Source organism: Trichogramma pretiosum, unplaced genomic scaffold (genome assembly GCF_000599845.2).
Source record: "Trichogramma pretiosum strain Unisexual culture from Peru unplaced genomic scaffold, Tpre_2.0 scaffold24, whole genome shotgun sequence".
In the NCBI taxonomy this organism is placed as follows: domain Eukaryota; kingdom Metazoa; phylum Arthropoda; class Insecta; order Hymenoptera; family Trichogrammatidae; genus Trichogramma; species Trichogramma pretiosum.
Window position 1 is genome coordinate 125,560 of NW_019641611.1, and position 20,289 is coordinate 145,848.

At 43.2% G+C, this 20,289-nt stretch overlaps 2 protein-coding genes across 3 annotated transcripts; one reads left to right on the plus strand and one right to left on the minus strand.

Moving 5' to 3' along the window:
- Positions 1-436: 436 nt before the first annotated feature.
- Positions 437-16,839, minus strand: LOC106648248 (acid sphingomyelinase-like phosphodiesterase 3b). 2 transcript variants are annotated; one of them, XM_023458617.1, is made up of 10 exons: positions 16,535-16,839; positions 8,576-8,733; positions 8,424-8,495; positions 7,232-7,424; positions 6,908-7,116; positions 6,231-6,472; positions 4,802-4,925; positions 4,164-4,273; positions 2,959-3,134; positions 437-1,745 (listed from the first exon to the last, which is right to left on the minus strand). In XM_023458617.1, exons 2-10 carry the CDS (start codon positions 8,631-8,633, stop codon positions 1,484-1,486), a joined length of 1,446 nt encoding a protein of 481 aa, XP_023314385.1. In that variant the 5' UTR covers positions 8,634-8,733; positions 16,535-16,839; the 3' UTR covers positions 437-1,483. The 2 variants fall into 2 exon arrangements, with proteins under 2 accessions (XP_023314385.1, XP_014220472.1); XM_014364986.2 differs by having other exon boundaries at positions 4,745-4,925.
- A 1,269-nt stretch (positions 16,840-18,108) lies between these two features.
- On the plus strand, positions 18,109-20,289 carry LOC106648186 (glutathione S-transferase 1-1-like). The gene is made up of 6 exons (XM_014364877.2): positions 18,109-18,366; positions 18,706-18,852; positions 18,917-18,975; positions 19,041-19,182; positions 19,355-19,522; positions 19,582-20,289. The coding sequence occupies exons 2-6, from the start codon at positions 18,712-18,714 to the stop codon at positions 19,729-19,731; spliced, it is 660 nt and encodes a 219-aa protein (XP_014220363.1). The 5' UTR covers positions 18,109-18,366; positions 18,706-18,711; the 3' UTR covers positions 19,732-20,289.

Below are 20,289 nucleotides of genomic sequence, written 5' to 3' on the forward strand. Positions count from 1 at the left end.
AAATATCCATAGTCGCAATCATATTGATCGAGAGCATCGCTGAGTACGTAAAGCACACAAAAAGAGTACAGGAACTGTAAAAAGTATCGAGGAAGGAACTCATTCTCTAGCTCCACTCTGTAAGTTGATCGCGTTTGTAGCCTACTTTGAAACAGTTGCAAGGTGCAGAGAATAATAAACGTTTATGTATACTGTAACTTGTAAAGTGCAAGTTTCCAACGGGCAAGCTATATACTTTCAGTTATGTTATGGGAGGAAAAGCTAAGATTTTCTCGTTTGTTGCCGAACTTTTTTTCAATTGCACATATCAAATGATCAATTTACGCTGGATTTATTGTTCAAGAGGTTGGCTTTAATTGGTGAAAATTGTAGGAATATGTAGGAGAACGGGTGAGGAGGTTTAATGAATTAAAAAAACGTTTCATTTCCTCGATAAGGTACGGTACATATGGTTTATTTCGTATCGTTATACACATTCATATAGTATTTCCATCCATCTTTTGATAACCAAACAAACATTCGTCTATTAGAAATAGAAAAAAGTTTTTATTCGCAGCTAAGGGTTTTTACAATTAACGTTACATTAGTGAATTATGGAGATTCGTACATTTTGTGCGCATGAAACGAAGCTTTCATTTAGAAAATTTTAAAGTCAAAATTTACATCACAATTATGTGTATGACACTAACATTTGCATTTAACCATTTTCAGTTTACTCTGCATTATTTCTAAAATATCACGATTCACGTAGCGTATCATTACTTTATAAAAAATGTCTTTTAACTTCGACTATTCGCAATATCACATAAGGTATTTTCTTGACAACAAATACGTATAATTTTTCGTAAAGATTCAACTAATTATATCGTATTTTTGTTACATATTATACCTATCAACATATAGTAGAATTAATTAAAATAATTGGCAGTGTTTCGTAGAGATGCTTTTAAAAACTCGCTGCTTTTTTGCTCTTCACCTTAGGATTGGCAGTGTAATTAATATTGTACTCGCTGTACTGGAAGAAATCAATTGTGCTGAGGTTTGCAAGCGTTCGATTTGTGTGCGCGAACTATGTGTATGTGTGCCCGCGCACGTGTGTGTGTGAACTAAACAAGATCCTACGTATCACATTCGATTAAAAGTTGCGATTCTTTAACTGCAGTCAAGGCTTTTTAAGTGAAGGAAAGGGTTGTTGAAAAAGTAAAGTATCGATCGGTTATCAAAGCTTTGTATTTTCTGAATATTCATATTAACGGGTACTGATAACTATGCATATTTTTCGGACAGCCAATATTTGTTTGTTTTTGCACGACGACGAGAGAATTGAAAAACATCGACATTTCTTATCCATTTTTGTATTTATAACATTCATACACGACAGCAAACATGCACTGCATGCGACACAGTGATTATATTTTAATTTTATTTCTCTTTAAATAAGACTCTTTCGTGTGGCGGGAGGGGCAGTTTGGAGTCGCTAGAACTACCTCACGCCGAAGAAGGTGGCTGCCGACGAGACGACAGCCCAGAAGACTAGCTGGCGGCCATCAGGAGTATTGTCGCTCGCAGCTCCCGTCTGAGTCAATACGAGGGTGTAGGTGGCCACGCATTTGTCGTAGGAGCGCTGATTGAGCCGAGTGACGGCGCAGAAGTGACGCAGCGCGCAGAGACCGCTGAGAGCTCGGTCGCATCCCCAGATCTCTTCGATGTCGCGCGGTAATGAGACACGATTCGCCTGGTAGTATCTGCAAATGCACATCATGTGTATACATCGGTGTAGAAGGCAGCGTGTAAAATTTCACGTGCGGTTCGACGTCGACAAAAAAGATATGTTAATTAATTTTTAATACAAGCAGGCAAATTTTTGCGTAAAAGTAATATATCACTGTGAAAAAAAAGAGCCAAAGTCAAAAAACCTCAAAGCTCGTGCGCGTGGCGACATTATATGCTTCAGATAAATTTACTTTGAGTTTGAGCTTGCAAGCGCATAATTAGCTCTGTGCGTAAGAGTGTCTACGTGTGTACGTGTGAGCTGATACGCGGCTTCCGTTTCTCTGTGTGCGCCACGTATAGGACGCCTTTTCAGACGACGACGACGACGACGTCGCTCTCACAGACAGCGACACTCGGGCTCATTTCATCGTTTTCACGAGCGCTACTCCTCTTTTTTGCTCTGCTAATTTTTGCTTCAGTTTTACGCGCGTGAAACGTCATAATGTTTACGTTCTAGAGGCTTGCGCTCAGCTTGAGCTCTCTTGTGTCGTTACCCGTACACAGTGCGAGTATATACACATTAGCGCGCGCGGCCGTGGGGCTCTTTCGAAAAAGTACCGTTATTTTTACGGCTTACCCTTTGCGCATTTTCTTTTTATTTTCGCCGGATTCGGTCAAAGCGTTAAAATAGAGAGTTTTATGCTTGCTTTCGTGGCGCGCGTGTCTTGGCCAATTTACCTTTGATTCTCGATGCACTTATATATACGTATACCTGCATCTCTCAACGATCGTAGCGTAGAAGCGAGTACAGTCAGAATTCGCGAGTCCGGAAATTGTCATACTTGGTCGATAAACGTGTAATTTTCACTCAAGCTCTTGCGCAAAACAGCTTGCACGCCTCGAGGTTTAGAGCGCCGCGAGGTTCACGAGCTTAAAACTGTCTTTTTCCTTCGAGTACCCTCGAGGGGAATTCACCGCTGCTGCTCTCCAAATGCGTCGTCTCTAAATGCCACGTACATATAGTGCGTGTAATTTTTTCGCCTCGTTCTAATGACCGAACGCAATGAGTTATGAAATGTTTCTCCCGCACTCGTTCGCACAAATGAACCAGGCGAGCTAAAGAGCAGCAAAATTACGCTCACGCCAAGTCGCGCAATTTGCGTGAAATTTTGTTTAAACGAAGCGCGAGATATTTCGCAGGTGTAGTGTATACGCGGAGCTTTTATGTGCAATTCATATACAAACCTGGAGAAAGCATGATTGTTGGGCTGGGTGAATCGATCGGCGAGATCGTGCAAGCTCAAAGCCGAGACCTCGGCCAATTCGTAATGTTCCCTCAAGTTGTATTCCAGGCGCCAATTCGTACGTTTGCCGAGATTAGCTTCGGCCAGGTTCAAATAGTACTGCGAGTAATCCAACACCTGCGGCAACATTGCAATACACGCACGCTGCAGTATACACGAAGCATCCATCCTCTCGCTCGCTCGCTCACTCACTCAGTCACTCTCTCTCATTCTCTCAGGCTTTAGACTTATCGCTCTGTATAAGGTGCCGCGTCGTGCATAGCTCATACAGACTTCTCTCTCTCTCTCTCTCTCTCTCCCTCTATAGGTGAAGCGTAAGCGTTCAAGTTTACTCTCTACTCTTCTTAGTCGGTCGTGTCAAATGAGTAACTGCTACGTCCGGGGCTTGGCTTTACAAGCTCGCGTTCGCGCGCGCGCGCGAGACTGAGCGAGAAACTTATTTCATCCTCCAGCGAAGTTTCAAATACGTTTAAGCTCCAGAGGGATTGAAGCCCGATGTGACAAAAGAAGTACGCGATCGTATATAAGGGGCGAGAGCATATAATTGACGTCACAGTCGATTGTTTAAGGGTAGATTTGCAGTAGCGAAGAGGAAATTGATGCAAGAGCGGCAACCCGAGCTTTTTCCCCGAATACTATGTAAGCAGAGGTATTAGGAAGCTTGCATACACGCCACCTTGCAACACAGTGCGGCTGGAGACAAGAGAGAGAGAAAGAGAGAGAGAGAGAGAGAAGATGAGGGAAAGAGAGAGCAAGATTGGATCAAGTGCAATGAGAAAAGCTGAAAAGACTAAGGCGGATTTATGAATTGATGAATGAATATTTCATCGTATTGTCGAAGGAAAAAGTGGATGATAGAGAGCTACGGAGGATCCTTTCTTGATAGGGCTCGTAGATGAGGATTTACATTATATGGAGCGGATGTATATATGCACGGCGCGGCTTTTATGATGCATGCCATCGCAATGCATACAATGCATCATTTTAGCATCAATTTTCAAATGACTTTTCGTGTTCCAAGCGGCTCAGGGTAGTTATTAAAAGTATCGATTTTCCAGCTTATGCACAAATACACACAAGTATATTACATAAAAAGGCGCATTTTACAACTTGGCGCACGTTATAAGATACGATGCTATATATTACCTCGCCGGAATCGATATTGAATTTGTAGAGCCTCAGTCCAGGATTATTTGGGCCGCCGGGTCTGTAGGGAGTGATGCTCGGGGAAATCATTATCCACGACACTGGTTGATCTGCAAATTTATAAATGGCCGACGTTGTTTCTTTATTTTTTATTTTTCTTTTACAAAAGGAAGCGACATTACGCAGGAAAAAATAAAAAATAAATAAGAGTATTTGCGGCGGTGAGAGTGCAGTGCGCCGCAGCGCGCACCGGACGTAAAAGCCTCGAATCACATTACGTGTGTATTTTGTATCCTTTTGAAGTTTTAATGGAACGAATTTTTTCTTTGCGTTGGCCTTTTCACGACTGAATTACGCGCTAATGTGCCGTGGAATTTTTTCCACATTTATCTTGGTTTCCAATGAACCATCTCATCACGGACGAAATTAAAACATACATGTCAAACAAACGCGGGAAATGCATCCGAGCTCGTCTCTGCACTCGCGATATGATCTGCGCTCTTTGATTAAATTTACTCGAATTGCGCTTTGTGATTAAATGTAACAAATTAAATATAGTTAGCATTACGAATGCGGCTCACTGTTATCGTCGTAAACAATCCTGAATGTGTCCGAGTGCCAGTGGCCGAAAAATTGACCTTTTATGATGTTGGAGTACTGACGCACTACCTGCAAGTAATGCGCGTTGTGCTCGTCGCTCAGGCCGCTGAAGCCGGTGTTTCGATCGTCGACGCCTGGCGGTGTGTGACCTACTATGTAGACCTGCATAAACAATAGAACGTCCTCGTCGATATTATATGAGCAGCAGATTTATAGAAAAAAAAAGGGAGCGTCAAAAGCAAATGATGGGCCACGAGAGGGATCGAGTGAAAAATCATCGTTTCGCGCTGGCGCAATATGCAGGTGCACACGGTGAGTTAAAAGCTTCCGTCTGTGTAGCGACGCCGGCCTGGCGTTTAAAATTTATTACAATAAACTCGGAGTCGATACGCGAGCGAACGAACAAAGGCCCTCCTTTCTCGTGCGGCGATGCAAAAAAGATGTTACTCCGATACGATTATTTAATGGATCTTGCCAATCACGTGAAGCTACTCTCGCTCGACTGCAATCGATACACACGGCAGACTCGCACAGCTTCGGGGTAAATTCCCGTAATTTTTTTCAAGGCTTGGCCATTCCTCGAATTAGATTCCATGCGTGCTCTGCTGCAGCGCAGGTCTGCACAGACGCTCTCTCGTTGAGCAATTTTCGCTTCGTATATCCAGGCTCACGCACAGATCTGAAGGCTGCTGCTGCTGCTGCTGCTGCTGCTAGCTGCACCATCATGGCAGTGTGTTACAAGCTATATTGTTAAGCCCTGTCTGTAATCAAAGACCCGTGTGCTGAGCTGCCGCCACCACTGCTGCTGCTGTTCTATCTCTTTGTGTCACGCGCGCGCGTGGGGAGCCGCCTTTCGGATCGAATATTACGTATATGTAGTATGTACATGCCGCGCTCATAGCGATCATTCGCACAAACGCCGCGCAAAATATCGAGATAATTGTTTCAGTCCTTATCGCTCTCGACGTCGAAATTGTTATTATCAGGCCGATAACCGTTTTGGATTGATTACTCGCCAGCAAGCCTCGTGCATACATCAATAGAAACAAGAACAAACGAACGGATAAAATGAACATCAATGCGATACGTCCGTGTATGCATCGTAGATCGATTCTGGGCCCTCGGCTTAGCCGGATATCTATCGAAAATAGAGGCTCGAAGCGAAAAGAATACACGTGTGTCAACTCATCGAGTAAATTTATCCTCTTCAGCGAGACTCTCGTATGTACACAATCGCTTGCAATGAATGATGCAATGACAACGGCTGACACTGATTAGCTAATTTTTTTTCTCATTTACCATTCGACGCCTGTTTAACTCGACAAAATTAATTTAGTCAAGCGTAAGGGCACACTCGACCCATCTGCGAATTGGAATTATGCAGCTGCTCGAAGGGTATTTAAAGCTTGCGCGAATTTATTATATTTGAAGGAAAAAGACTTTGAGAAATAATAATGAAAAACTTACGATTTTGCCAGCTTTGCTGGCGTTGTGGAGGACGGAGTCGAGCCATTTCCATTGGCCGCCGGGATCGGGATCCGTCGAGGCCGCTGCCTGGGCCGAGTTACTTATTGAGCGCTGGTAACCACTGCTGGCACCTGTGCGAGCCTCGACATTTGCCCCTGATGAATAGCCACTCAGCCACAAGTTCGTATTCAACGAAATGATCTGGTAATTTTTCGAGCGCTGTTCAATCATGTAGTAGCCGTCTGACAGTTCCGAGCGAATGAATAGCAAGAGAGAAAAAAATAATGAGGTTTATTAAGCTTTTGTCGACAATTGCACTCTTGTGCTTATTTTGCTTCTTCTTTTTTCATTTTATCGATTGTGAAATGTGCTAGTAATAATGTATCACTTTGAACCCCCCAAGCTTGCTTTAAGCTTATGTTATAGCAGAGAAATATTTTAGCAGCGAACTAAAACATTTTTTATTCAAGCTGTCATAAGGTTTTTAATTGTAAATATAAATGTCTGTCGCGAATCGCGTGAATTGCGCACGATTCATCATCGGACGCAAAATGCGATTTATTATCTTTTGCAGTCTCGGAAAAATCATAGTACTTTTGCCATTATTAATCACGCGTAAAATTGTACGATTCAAAGGGGGGGCAGAGGGGAAGGCAATGGCGAGATGTATAACTCACATTCCCGAAGCGTAACAAGTGCCTCGTCGGGCAGCCAATTGCTCCAGAGACTCGCAATCTGGGATAAATTCAGGAGTCTAACGTCGTCGTGGCCCAGCACCGGGAAGATAAATTGTCCCGTGAACGTGTGCGACAAGAGGTCCGTTATGTTTTTCAAGTACTGCATTCTCAGCTCCAGCGGCATCTCCTCGTCCCTGGCCAGCGCGTCACTGTTTCACATTTCATTCGCATTATATTACAGCTCCGGCTTTTATTTATTTTTTCTCATTCTTTATTTCAGCCAGCTATATAGGCGGTAGGCGGCAGCGAAATTGCCAAACATACCCGGTCCAGAGTACGAATTCGATGCTGTCGAGATGGATGCCTTTCATTGCCTTGGCAGCCGAATCGACGAGTGCCCAGGACGAGTCGCAGTCGTAATGACCGTAAAGCCCGCCACTCGAGCCCCGTCCATTCAGCCGGCTCAAGTGTCCCGCGCCGCCGTTGCTCTCCTCGCTGCCTCTGCTGTTCAAACATTCTTGTTCATCGAGAACAGGAAAAAAACGAAGAGATGAATTTACCGGATAATAATAAAAGTATGAGAAAAAAAAGAGGAGAAATAGCGAATTCGAGCTTTTGTGCGTATAGATATATACACGCACGGTTGATAGCACAGGCTGCGCGCGGGTGTAATATTCCTTCAAACTTGTATACACGTGTACAATATACGCACATATAGCTACAGCTCGTACACTCGGCAGTTATAATAGACTCTCCATTCTTGTCGAGAAAAACAAGATGACATTTTTTTGCTCCTCTCGTGTACTTCTGCATTTTGTCTTCTTCCCTTAGCCTTCTTTTTCATTCACTCGCGGAAATTCTTTGAGTGCACCCAGAAGGCGCGCGATTGTGTATGTAGCTACGCTATATCGGCCCGTACGAAAGCCATTTTTCTCCCTTTTTTTCTCTTTCTCTCACTCTCTCACGCGCGAATTCGCGAGCAGTTTCCGCGCGCGCGCTACGCAGCACCGGCGTGGATTCTTGCGATGAGCTTTTTCCGCGCGCATCTACCTACATGCATGCATTCATACGGACGTTATAGTGGCACGCGCACGCCTCGTGCAAAAGCTACTTCCAACATTTCCAGCGCAGTTTGCGAATTCGCGATGAAAGTTTCCATCTTATCGCGAGCGCGCACGGGAGAGAGCTGCGAGCTGTAGACACGAGTATTCTCCCATACATATTCTGTTATCCCCCCCGCTGCCGTGCACGTTAAGTACTTGTACGTACTCTCCTTCCTCTCGTGCGGTACGTGCAATTTGTCGAATTTATTTTTTGTCGGATTTCCCTGCGAGACACACGTGAGCTTTCGTGTTATGTATAAACGATAATTGATGCGCACGTGGCAAGCGTCGCCGAATATCGTACATGAACGAAGCTCGCCCGATCGATTTCGATGCATTTTTCAATTCTGCGCCTGGCCTTGTTTCGGCGCTCTCGACTTCGCTAAATGCTGCATATACGTTTCTATACTCACTGCTTCCATCGCCGTTGCTCTGGATGGAGTATGTCGGATCGTAATGGATGTCACCGATGTGCCAAAAATACCCTGCAACAAGTCCAACAGAAGCTTTGCTTTATTTTATCGTGTATCGATCGTGTAAGCGAGTGGGAGGTAACACTACTTGCCTTCTTTACAGCTTACTGTGCAAAGCCACGAGAGCAGCACCACGTAATCGCGAAACATTTTTAATTTTTATTTTCTATCTTCCAGCTGTTCTTGGTAACATGGTACATAACCTGGGTACATCCTTCTATAACCTTCAAGACGAATTCTTACCTGATAGCTGTACAAAAAAATTTTTTTGTTCATTCAAATATTTCGTGATAATAAAAGTAATCAAACGACAATATTAAATGAGATGCTAAACCTGATATAGAATAGAAGGCGTCAAATTTTCATAAAGATAAAAAAAATTAAACCTCATATTTCAAATGGAAAAAATAAATCTACATAGCTGTCTTCTAGGTGAATAGTTCATCAAAAGCGCAAAAGCCAAATGTCAGCACTCGTCGAGCTACCAGAACGAGTCGGAAAAAGGGAGAGCTAGCGAAAAAATTCGTTCGTTGACCGACATCTCTTTGCTTGCTAGATTCTTTGAAAAAAAAATATAGCGTGAAATAAACTGCCAAAGCCGAGGATTATACCGAAATTCGATATCGCTCCCAAGGGGTGAGTTTGTCTCTCTCTCGTTCTCTCGTTATCAAGACAAGAGAGAGAGAGAGAGTGACTGTGCAAGTTGAGCAAGGAATATAATTTAAGCCCGGGCGAACGCGCACGGCTCGTCTTAGAGACGCGGCTCTCTGTGCTTGAGCAAACTATAAAGGCCCGTAATACGTGTGTATAGATATCTTAGCTGCGCGCGCGAGAGAGAAGGAGATCGATCGGCGACGCGTATCCGCTTTGGCGCGCACGAGCTTGTCGTTGGATTATAATAAATAGGTGCGCGCAAAAATTGGAAAAAAATGATACCATCTTCGCACCGTTAAAGAAAGTTAAGCGAGGAGCTTTTCTGCGCGCATTTCAGCTTGGATCAACTTTGAAACTACTCCTCCTGCTGCGCCGCCAAGAGAGAGAAGAAAAAAGACAGTCGACTCGGCTAGGAAAGAATTTATTTACATATCCGAGCTTGCGACGGACGCTCGCGCATACGTGCGAAGAAAATCTAATAAGACTCGAGATAAGTACTGCGATGCAGCGTTGCTATATACTTGACTGTATGATGTACATCAAAAGTTACGCAGCTAGTGTGAGAGAAAGGACGAGGGAGAGAGAGAGAAGCGCCCAGGCAAGCAAGCGTGAGTAATAACCGCGCGCGCAAACAGCTATTTCCATAAATCAAGCTAATTTTCTGCCTCGCTCGTACGTGTGCCGGTGTGCATGTACGAACTCGTGTGTGTACCTGATAATGAATATATGTAGGATATTAGCGAGTGCGTGGCGAGCTTTTGAGCTTTATATTATTGGATTTACAAGCGAGTATTAGGTGAATAATGCGCCCTCTGCAGTGCATAGATGCAGATGGCACTTTATTATACAGCATACATGCACACACACACACACACACACACACACACAAACAAGTTGAGTGTACTAGTTTTTAATTACTATAAGCAACGAATTGCCTTGTAGTCACACACGCACGCTAGAGCTTGCAGCACGTTCGTGCCAAGACACAAAAGCTCGCTGCGGTATACTTCACAAACGGCATTATACGCGTGGATAACTTTTTCTTTTTTTCTGCCTCGGCTGCATTCATTATTCCGTCATTTCTCACTTGCGCTGCGCAGCTCTATCTTCGCGCGTTGCTTAACTTTGGCTGGCGCCACGAAAAAGAGGCCTTGACTCGACGCTTTGAATGCGCCTCCCTTCCACGTGCGGATGCGAACGTTCAAAAGTACCAACGTATTATGATTCGCATAATGAGTGTGTTTGCTCACGTATGAGTCATACAACTTACATCGCGTGCGAAAAATTAAATATTTTTTCTTTTTTTTAATAGCCAAAAGTTTCGCTAATTGGAGCATAACATTTCCGGAACTTTATTGCGCTTGAACGATGAAATGCGGTTTTTCAAGAACTTTAAACTTCCCGCTTTTTTACGTGTTCGTGTACAAGTAAACGAGAGAGAGAGAGAGCGCGAAAGAAAAAATCGTGTATTGTTGCTTGCAGCTAATAAAGAAGACGAAAAAAAAAATCCCAACCTAATAATCTACTTAGTGCGTTTAACTTTCAGGCGTTGAAAGTCACGTACTTTTGGGAAATTTAAAAGAAAAAACGCATCACGAAGAGCGTAAACGTTGAAGATTGAAAGGAAAACTGATGGTCCATTGGAGTCTCGAGGCTGCGATATATAGCTCGCAGCAGCCGAAGCAGCCTAGCGTGGGAGCTGATGAACGCAATATGAAGGAACTCGCTCGCACATAGCAAGTGATAATAATGAAATTAGAATGTAATAGGGTCTCTCTCGAAGCTTAACTGATTCTCCCATGGCGATGAACTCGGGGGATTTATTAGTCGCGAGAGTTGCCAAAGGAGATTGGATTTTTGCCGTTTCCCGTGCTTAGGCGGAAGAGTCTGAGAGAATTTCGCAACTTATTACCTCAATGATCACACAGCATTTACCTAACGAAGAGACAAGAGAAATATTTTTCAGCGGAATTATTTATACTGCTTCAAAAGAGCGGAGCAACAAGTGAATACAGAGGATTTAATTCTACTTAAACGGAATTTCCAAACGGTTAAATCACACAACGAAAGCTCGAAGCGTAAACTTTAGGAGAACCTAGAAAAAGCCGGGGAAGCAAACTTGATAATTTATATGAAATCTTGAGGAGCGTAAATCTTCTAAGCATCGTGGGTGATTCATTTTTCCCCCAGAGTGTTGCAAAAAAACTCTGTAATTCATCCCGTAAGAGTGAGCTTGCAAATTAAGCTCCAGTACGTGCGTGACGAGGATAAACATCGATAGTTTGACCCTGCCTCGCGTTAACCGCTCATACACATCCTAAAAGGTCATGTTTATGCGCGTCGTATGCATGCACAATGCACCCCTGTCAGTATTCGTTATACCTTCTTTCTTCGAATACAAAATGGAATTTGATCTTGGAATAATCAAAAGCAAGCTATAGGCTAATCGAGCAAAAAAGAAGGAATCAACTATTTATTCGTTAAATGAGCGAATGAAGAATGTCGCCCGATGATATAATTGTACCAAGTACTCGAAGAAGGGTGCTAAAAGTAATGGAATAAGCACACACACACACATACATACTCCATAGGGAGGTGAAAGTTTAACGTGCAGTTTCGAGCGCGATACGAACGATAAATCGCCGAGCTAAAGAAGCTAAATGAAAACGGGGGTCCAGCTCGCTCTCTCGCTCTCTTTCTCTCTCTGGCAGCGACCAACAGCACTTTTTTACCGGATATTTACTGGACTTTGCTTGAGCGCAGGAATGAAACTTTGGTGCTTTGCGCGAGTTTAATTAGCGGATGGCAATAATAGAGCTTGGCCGCGCGCTCGGCCTAAGCCCGCTACGTTTCAATTTTCTCCGCCGTTGGAGACTTTTTTCCTATACTTGCCGCGCACTTCTTGCCTCCCCGTTGTTATGTAGACGCCAAACTATAGTATACAGTCGCACACGTGATACATGTAAACCACGTATTATACAGAGAGAAAATATTTTTTTTCTCGCTTTTGCTCTTTTTGTTCGCGAACGTGTCTCTTTTGTTTTCCATCAACTTTTGCCGTCGATGGCAGTGGCTTGTTTTCGTTTTTTACCTTTCTCTTATCTGCGCGAATGGATTTTGATATGTACACCGGAACAATACCCACACGAACGTAAACTCGCAACACGTATAAGCTCGGCGCGCACATCCACTCGGTGCAGAGCCACAGGCTATTGTTTGTCAAGTTTACAGTTGTGTATATGGGCGACCGAGAGATAGACGCTCTGCTGCTTTCATCGGGCCATATATATGCATAGCCCGAGTGATATACAACGCTTTAATTTACCGATAGATATACATAGTATTCGAGAGTCGTCGCACAGCAGCAGCAGCAGATTTCCGTGTGCATTAGGTCGATGGAGGAAAAAAACACGAGCAGTGTAGCGAGCGTCGATTTCTTGATTACTTTTCGTAGATTATTCGCTCGGCAGACAGAGCGGACACATAATATATTATGACTGAGCTATACGCGCTGGACGTTAAACAAAACTACTTGGAAACTTCATCGACGAGCCCGTGTATGTGAGCTAAGTTCCAACTCGATCTAACGACTTCGCGAGGCCGCCGCCGCCTCTGTATACCGCCCTGTTGTACAGCTCAAAGGTCTATATAGATATAAATTGTCCCATGCGTCGCACTCCACTCCTGCCTTGGCTATGTAAAGGTATACCCGAGCTATTTACACTTGACAGGAAGGAAAGGAGTTGTATATAGATCCCCCCTCCTCGTGCTCCTTGGCCAACTTCATCGGAGAGAAAATTAACGTTGATGTGTATTATAAGGACTAACGAACTTTGCAAACTTTCCAAGGGATATATGCTTGTATTAAAGATTTGCGATCTGAAACGATTTTACAATTTGGCTTTTTATGCCCTGTCTGACTTAGTGCAGCCCATTTCGATCTAATGCAGATTACTTCGCCTCCATGCATTGACTAAGAGCGACTCAATCCCATTGGGCTCGGTGCGAGCGCGAGCGAGAGGGGGCTGCACTCGATCAGAGCGTGCCAGTTACCCGCTCTATATACATATATGCTTCGATACTCTCGAGAATATCAGCAGGAAATAAAAATAAAATAAAAACAGCACAGAGATATCGAATGATTGTTACTGCTTTTTATTCGACCCAAAATTTCATTGCGTAATTTTATACGGCCTTCGATACTTTTCTATACGAGAGCCAGACTGAAAATTAAGAAAAACTCGGCGCAGTGGCAGGGCGACTCGAGGTAGAAAGAAAATCTCGATGTAATGGAGCCAGCGAGTAAAAGCGTCTAGGAAGCATTTTGTTTGTTATTATGATCGCGAGTTTTTCTTTTTATTTTGAAAAAAGCTTTCAGTAACGAGAGACGAGCGCCCTTATATTATATATCCCTGTCGTATAATAGCTTGTCAACGGCAGTATTCGAAACAAAACGTAAATTAACGACGAGAGCATGTGCATACTTACATAAAAGCCCAGGTGAATATCTATACATGGCACAAAAGTCATCGCAATGACCCTGAGGGCTCAAATTTTTCTATATTTATACCTCGTTGATTCCTGGCGTTCTATACAAATATGCGCGCACAATAGGACGAGTCATTCGTTTTCATTGATTGAATTTTTCCCCACACGCGCGTCACTAAATCCAAATGAAGCTTTCATCTGCGTGTATACATCCATTAACGAATTCTATCAATTTTCCTTTAGTCGAGGCAAAATGCCAATTTTCGCTCTGGGAATTGCATCACGCGCGCGTTACTATATGCGTGCAAAATAATAGCGTCGCGCGGCCCGTGCGACAAAACGCTACATGGAGGATCGTTTTTTTCGCGGGAGGCGCCGCTACTGTTTCGATTCTCTCATTAACGTGCACACGAACTAGTCGAAGGCTCGATTTTCGTGTGAGATTTACCGCACGGACAGTAGGGAAAGGCGACCAACGTCCATACGGAAGCTTGTGTATATATGGAGGAAAGCTCTTAGTCCGATGCAAAGAAGCTTAGTGGGATATAATATGATATTATACCTTGAATGGACGTGTAGGTGTGTGTATGTGTATAGGGGGCCAGACGGGCTGCGCACTGCCACGAACACGAAGTTGTGCTTGCGAGGCTGGAGAGTGCAGCTGCCTATATACGTATTTGTGCGGGGATGGTAGGCACAAGCCACTTGTCTAATGATACACGGCGCGCGGGAATTAATTAAGCCGCTTCGCGCTCCAACACTGCAAGAGCATACATATATATCCATGTGTATAAGTGCAGTCTGTACTACGTATACGTGAATACACATATATAATGCGAGCTGCGAAGCTGCGGGAAAACGCGCACCAAAAGCTCTGGTTAGGTTTTCCTTATTAATCGCCAGACTCGTTATTATTACTACTCCTCCGTACTGTATTGCACACATACATGTGCGTATGTTTCTATGTATTTTTAGCTCTCGAGTTTTGCTTTAACTATGCGATTTTAGTTGCTCCAGCGAGCCAGAGAGAGAAAGCGAAAATTTGACGATGTTTAACGAGGCTAGCGTCGATCAGTCAAGCTGAAAAGTACTGTAGTGGTATTTGCCTAGCAGATTCGATTGCGGAAGGGATGAAGAGAAAGAAAAAAAAAAGTAAAGCAAGCGAGCCGCGAGGGGTAGTTTGTTACACTTGCCTTGCCGCGTGTCAAATGAAGTAAAAGAAAGAGAGCTAAGAAAGTTGGCATGGCTAGGGAAATCTTATTTTATTTCAAAATGTACACCGTTGAGAGGGAGAAATGAGAGAGAGAGAGTGAGTCCAAACCTCACTTATCTTTTGTCTCTGTCTATCTCTTTGCTCTCTTTCTTTCTCGTTCTCTTGCGGACTCCCAAGAGCGTTGTTGAAACTTAACATAGTACACTTTAATCTAACATTTTCTTTACTTTACTTTCTTTATAATGTCACCTCGTGCCTAGCTTTCCTCCCGCGCTGCTTCGGTCCCTCTCCTTTTTTTTCGACACAGAGAGGCGCAGTAGTTTCCAGCGCTCACAAAAGAGACCCAAAACACGAAGAAAGAAATGTATGCCGTATTATACATATGCGAGTAATGAACCGTTGGTTGTAGCATCGGACAAAAAAGTACTTAGTGAATGCCTGCGCTCTGTCAGCTTACACGTACTAGTCGTGGGCTGTACCGCGAAATGCGACTGCTGTACGTGTGTGTATGCGCCGCGCGTGTGAGTAGAGGAATACACAATGCGGCCTCGCATTAGCATTTGCCACACGTACGCCATCCTAGTCTACGTATACGATGCTTAGCAGTGCGACATAATTAACCATTTAATAATACATGTAGCCGAGAGCAAATACAAGCCTATTCTTTGCCGCGTATTTCAATCTGTCCGAAAGCTGCGGAAACAAAGGCTAAAAAAGAAAGTCACGTTTTTTTTTCACCTGCACGAGTCTATTGCGAGTAGTTATATATTATACGATGTTCCAGTGCACGTCGTATTATCGGATATCGCAGCTGCCGGGCTCGATATAATATCGAGTCGTAAATTATACGTCGAAATTCGCGCGATCGAGTTTATATACGTTGCTCCCTCTCTCTCTCTCTCTCTCTCTGCTCTATCGCGTTCGACTCTCGACCATATCCATTGCATTTGATATTTCGCGTTATTTTTTTTTCTTCTTCAGCTCATTGACCAGCAGCGGTCGTATACTCGCCGCTGTGCGCATCGAAAATTTACGTAATTGTGAAACCCAGCCGCGTGCCCGAGCGACCGAGCGACAATCGAACAAATTCTGATTTTGACATTAATATCGCGTTACGCACGCAGACACGCGCGCGGAAGCATACGTTGCCTATATAGATACAGGCGAGTCAGTAGGGACATATATTACAACACACACCGGGCACAAAAGCAATTAAGTATGCAATTAACGAAAGCAATACGCTCGTTTGCTCGTTTGCGAATTTTCCCCCCGTGACGACGACCGAGAACGAGAGATCAATCGCTTTTCCGGCATATAGCCATTGACGCGCGCGCGGACAATGCCAATCGCGGGCTCGCTTTATATGTTTTCACTGATCTTTGACTAGCGAGGATTCGTTCGCTTTTTGCGCCGTTCGTATCTCGATGCGCGCAACGATTGCCCACACCTGACGCCTCTACCCAGTTCACGAAGTTTCTAAACTTTTGTTGAAAAATACGCGTAAATATACGAGGACACTGCATACCCTTTCGCTTGTCTCGGGTTCTCGAGCTTTTATTCGACTTTTTTTTTTGAAAATTCGGAATACTGAACTACCCTTTGGAGTATCGATTATCAAAGGCATTATAAGCAGCTGGACCGTGAAGAGTAAAGCAAAACATGTTCTAAAGGCAAAGCTAGTAATACTCTCACATACCCCGAATTCCGGAAGCCGATTTCAATCAACGATCTTGCAACTCATCGCCTCGATTCGCCGACTTTGAAACTTGGATCCTCCGTGCCAGTGATTTATCCGCCCCATGTCTGCGATACTCGGCTTCAAAAAGATCAACGCACTTATGAAATCACATTTCACACTTGGCATGTGCAATAAAACTTGGTCTATATCGCAGCAGCGGCAACTGCATGTGCACGTACGTATACGGCATAGGCGAGCGCGCGCACGGAATTCGGACTTCGCTAGCCGACTCGAGCAGCTCCGAGGCGGAAAGTCGCTCCTGAACGAGCTGCCGGACGGTGAACGACTGAAATGTATATTCGCAGCCACCTGCAGAGGAGATGTGCGCCGTGCGTCGAACCCTTCGGGGGTGCGGCTGCGCGACTCAGCCGTCGGACGGGAGCACATCCCGTCGCATCGCTCGTCAACCCGTTCGAATTAGCCGCCCACGTGCGCGCGCAACGGAAAGCTCTGTAACAACGGCTACGTATACGTATACTACTTGGAGCTGTACACGACCTCAATTCCCGATGCTTATGCATGCATAATTGTCCTCGCGATACGCGCTCGTTTACATCGAAATAAATGCCATAAATGTTACTTGCCACACTTTCGTATTTATGTAGCCAAGCTACCTGCGCAGTGGCTACAATGGCTGACTCGATATAATTACTACCGGCAGATTGAATCTAGCCGCTGCTGGAAGGGGGTGGGGGACAGAGAGAAAAAAAAGGAACGAGACGCGCAAAATAAAGCTCGACTCGAATATCGTGTGTGTGCGTCGTGGCTGCCGCGCGTGTACACTGATGCAACTTTAAATTGTCGAGCGCCCGGAAGTTTTGTTGTTCGAGTAGTTCGCGAGTTATTATGCATATAGAACATCGCATGGTGGCTGCGCGTAGGAAAAAAAGCCTTTCGAAAGCCTGCATTTTTTGTTCCGTTAAAAGTTTTTCATCGCGCGTACGCGTAAAAACCATGGCAGCCCACGAAACTTTTTCCCGCGACGGCATCTATACTCGGCTTTAGGCCGACGAGAGAGAGATCCACTTCTCGTGAGATTTTATCTGCGATTTATTCCGAAATGCTAATATACTCGCATTATCGGCGCACTGACAGATAGAGAAACATTGTATGGAGATGGCTTTATCTCCTTTAGCCACAAATTGAGCGACTCCTCGTTAATCGATGTTCTTTTTTTATGTAACAATACATACAATGAACAGTCACAATAAATACAGAGCCGCGCGTCGATAACAAAAAAAGGTAATCACGGTTTCGCGTCAGAGCGAAAGTTCAATGCTATGCCACGCAGATAGCCGTGAGCTTGAAAGTCCTTATTAGAAAAGAAAAATGGCATTTGGCACGAATACGTATGCACATATGATATGTGACAAATATGACACTTTCGAGGTCACAAACATAGGCCATTGTTTGCCGGTGTCACCATGGCGACCCAGAGGTCAGGCATGTAAGCGCACCTAATATAGGTATAACGCGCGCTCTACATGGTCTTTGCAGGCATGCACAGTTGCAACAGTTGTTCCATTGTGCGCGCTCGCGAGGAAGCGAGTCTTAGAGAGACTACATACGCGAAATTTGATGAAAGCCTTCTTTCGCAAATCTCTCTCTCTCTCTCTCTCTCTCTCTAGAGTACAAAGGCAAAACTGAAGTAGATCGAGTACCGGCTTTAACCAGTATCGTCCTGGCATCGATCCGACCTCCTCGTACGAATAAGAATCCGTATACTCGTGTGTGCACAGCCACTTGTAATTCGTGTTGCATTCGGCTACGAGTCAACTGTTCTTTGCGAGGTATCCTGCTTTAAGCATTATTCATCGATTTCAGCTAGACACTATCTCTTTGCATCGTCGGAAATCACAAAAATAAATGAGGAGTTTAATATTTTGATTAGTCATCTTTTCCAAGCGTATTTTTATTGATTATATCAAAAAAAGCAAAATATTTTGATTCGTAATCATTTTGGTTTTGATTTACTTCTGATTAGTAGAAATTACGACGAGATATACAGCCAATTTCATGATTGATAACGTGGTTTACGATGTTTTACTAGACTTAAAAGAGTTGGAATTTTAAATGATGTCTGGAGATTAAGAAAACTCGTGCACATAATTTTATATTTTTGTTTTTAGAAAAAAATGACGATCGATATTTATTTTTTCCCACCGAGTCCGCCTTGCCGAGCTGTTATGATGCTCGGTAGATATATTGGAGTTCACTTCAATGTAAAAACTGTCAATGTTTTAAAGGGAGATCAATTCAAACCCTCGTTCAAAAAAGTACGATACATTGAACTTTCGATTAAAATCTAAGCTGATACTAAAATTAATTTTATTTTTACAGCTTAATCCCCAACATACGATTCCAACCATCGAAGACAATGGCTTCGTTTTGTGGGAAAGGTATAATTTTGAAATACTTTTGCTGAATGTAAAATCCATATTTTTGACATTTTCAATTTTTACAGTCGTTCTATTATGGTTTATCTAGTGATGAAATATGCCAAAAATGATTCACTATACCCGAAAGATCCCGAAAAACGAGGCTTAGTCGAACAAAGACTTTACTTTGATATGGGGACTTTGTTTCACAATATTGGCTCCTACTACGTGAGTTCTTGTTTTGCCTCTTTGTGTATTTTAGCGAAGCATCCAAGTGCCACAAAAAAGTCGCCCAAAGATTTAATTGCATCTTCTAATTTTGTCAATTCTACGTAGCGTGTATCTTTTTAATTAAATACGTCTGCGAAGTTGCGTTGACGATTTATCTTTTTGTACCCAGGGACCGGTGCTGCTTGGTTTGGCTGATCAACCACCGGAACAACTCTTGGAACCCTTGGAGCGATCCTTCAGTGTACTTGATATATATCTTCAAGACTCGGATTTTCTTGTTGGAAACGATCTGACTGTTGCCGACTTTGCCATCGTCAGCTCAGTTTGCACGGCCAAGGTAAACTCTCTTGCCTGCCAATAAATTTAAATGACCCACTAAAATTATTTAAATTTCAGGCTGTGGGCTTTGACATAGGTCGATACGACAACGTCGCGCAATGGTACGAGCGCTGTAAAAGTGCCATGAGTAAATGTGGCTTTGAGGATGTCAATGAAGCAGGAGCTAATATCTTTGGTGGATTTTACAAAGCTAATCTTAAATCATGAAGCACCAGAAAGCGTTTATATCAAAGTTTACATTATAGTGCTCACGTAAAATACGTCACTACTCAAGTAAAATAACTTTACGTAAATTAAACAATCACCAGTTTAGATTAAAGCAACTACTCGTTCCCAATCGTCGTTGAACTAAAATTATGATATTTTTAAATTTCATAGAATAAAATCGTTAAATAAATGATGTCAAAAATATAAAAAAATATTATAAAAGAAACTTTAGATAAACTCAATTATTTTTAATATATTAAGTTTTATGGAAGATTTGACCTCAAAGGCTCTAGGTCATGGTCTTGTATGTAGTACGTAGTGAAAATAACTAATTATAGGAGCAAAAAATTATTCACATAGTTCAATGCATGTATAAGCATTTATCTATGAAGTATTAATGAGAAATCATTAAGCGAGTTATATTCAATAAAAATAATATGTAAAATTGTGAAATTAATTAATGGAAATTTTATATTTTTACAATTTCAAACGGTGCAAATATGTAGAAAAGTTGTTAAAATATTTATGAAAATAAATTTCTTGTATTGATTCCTAAAA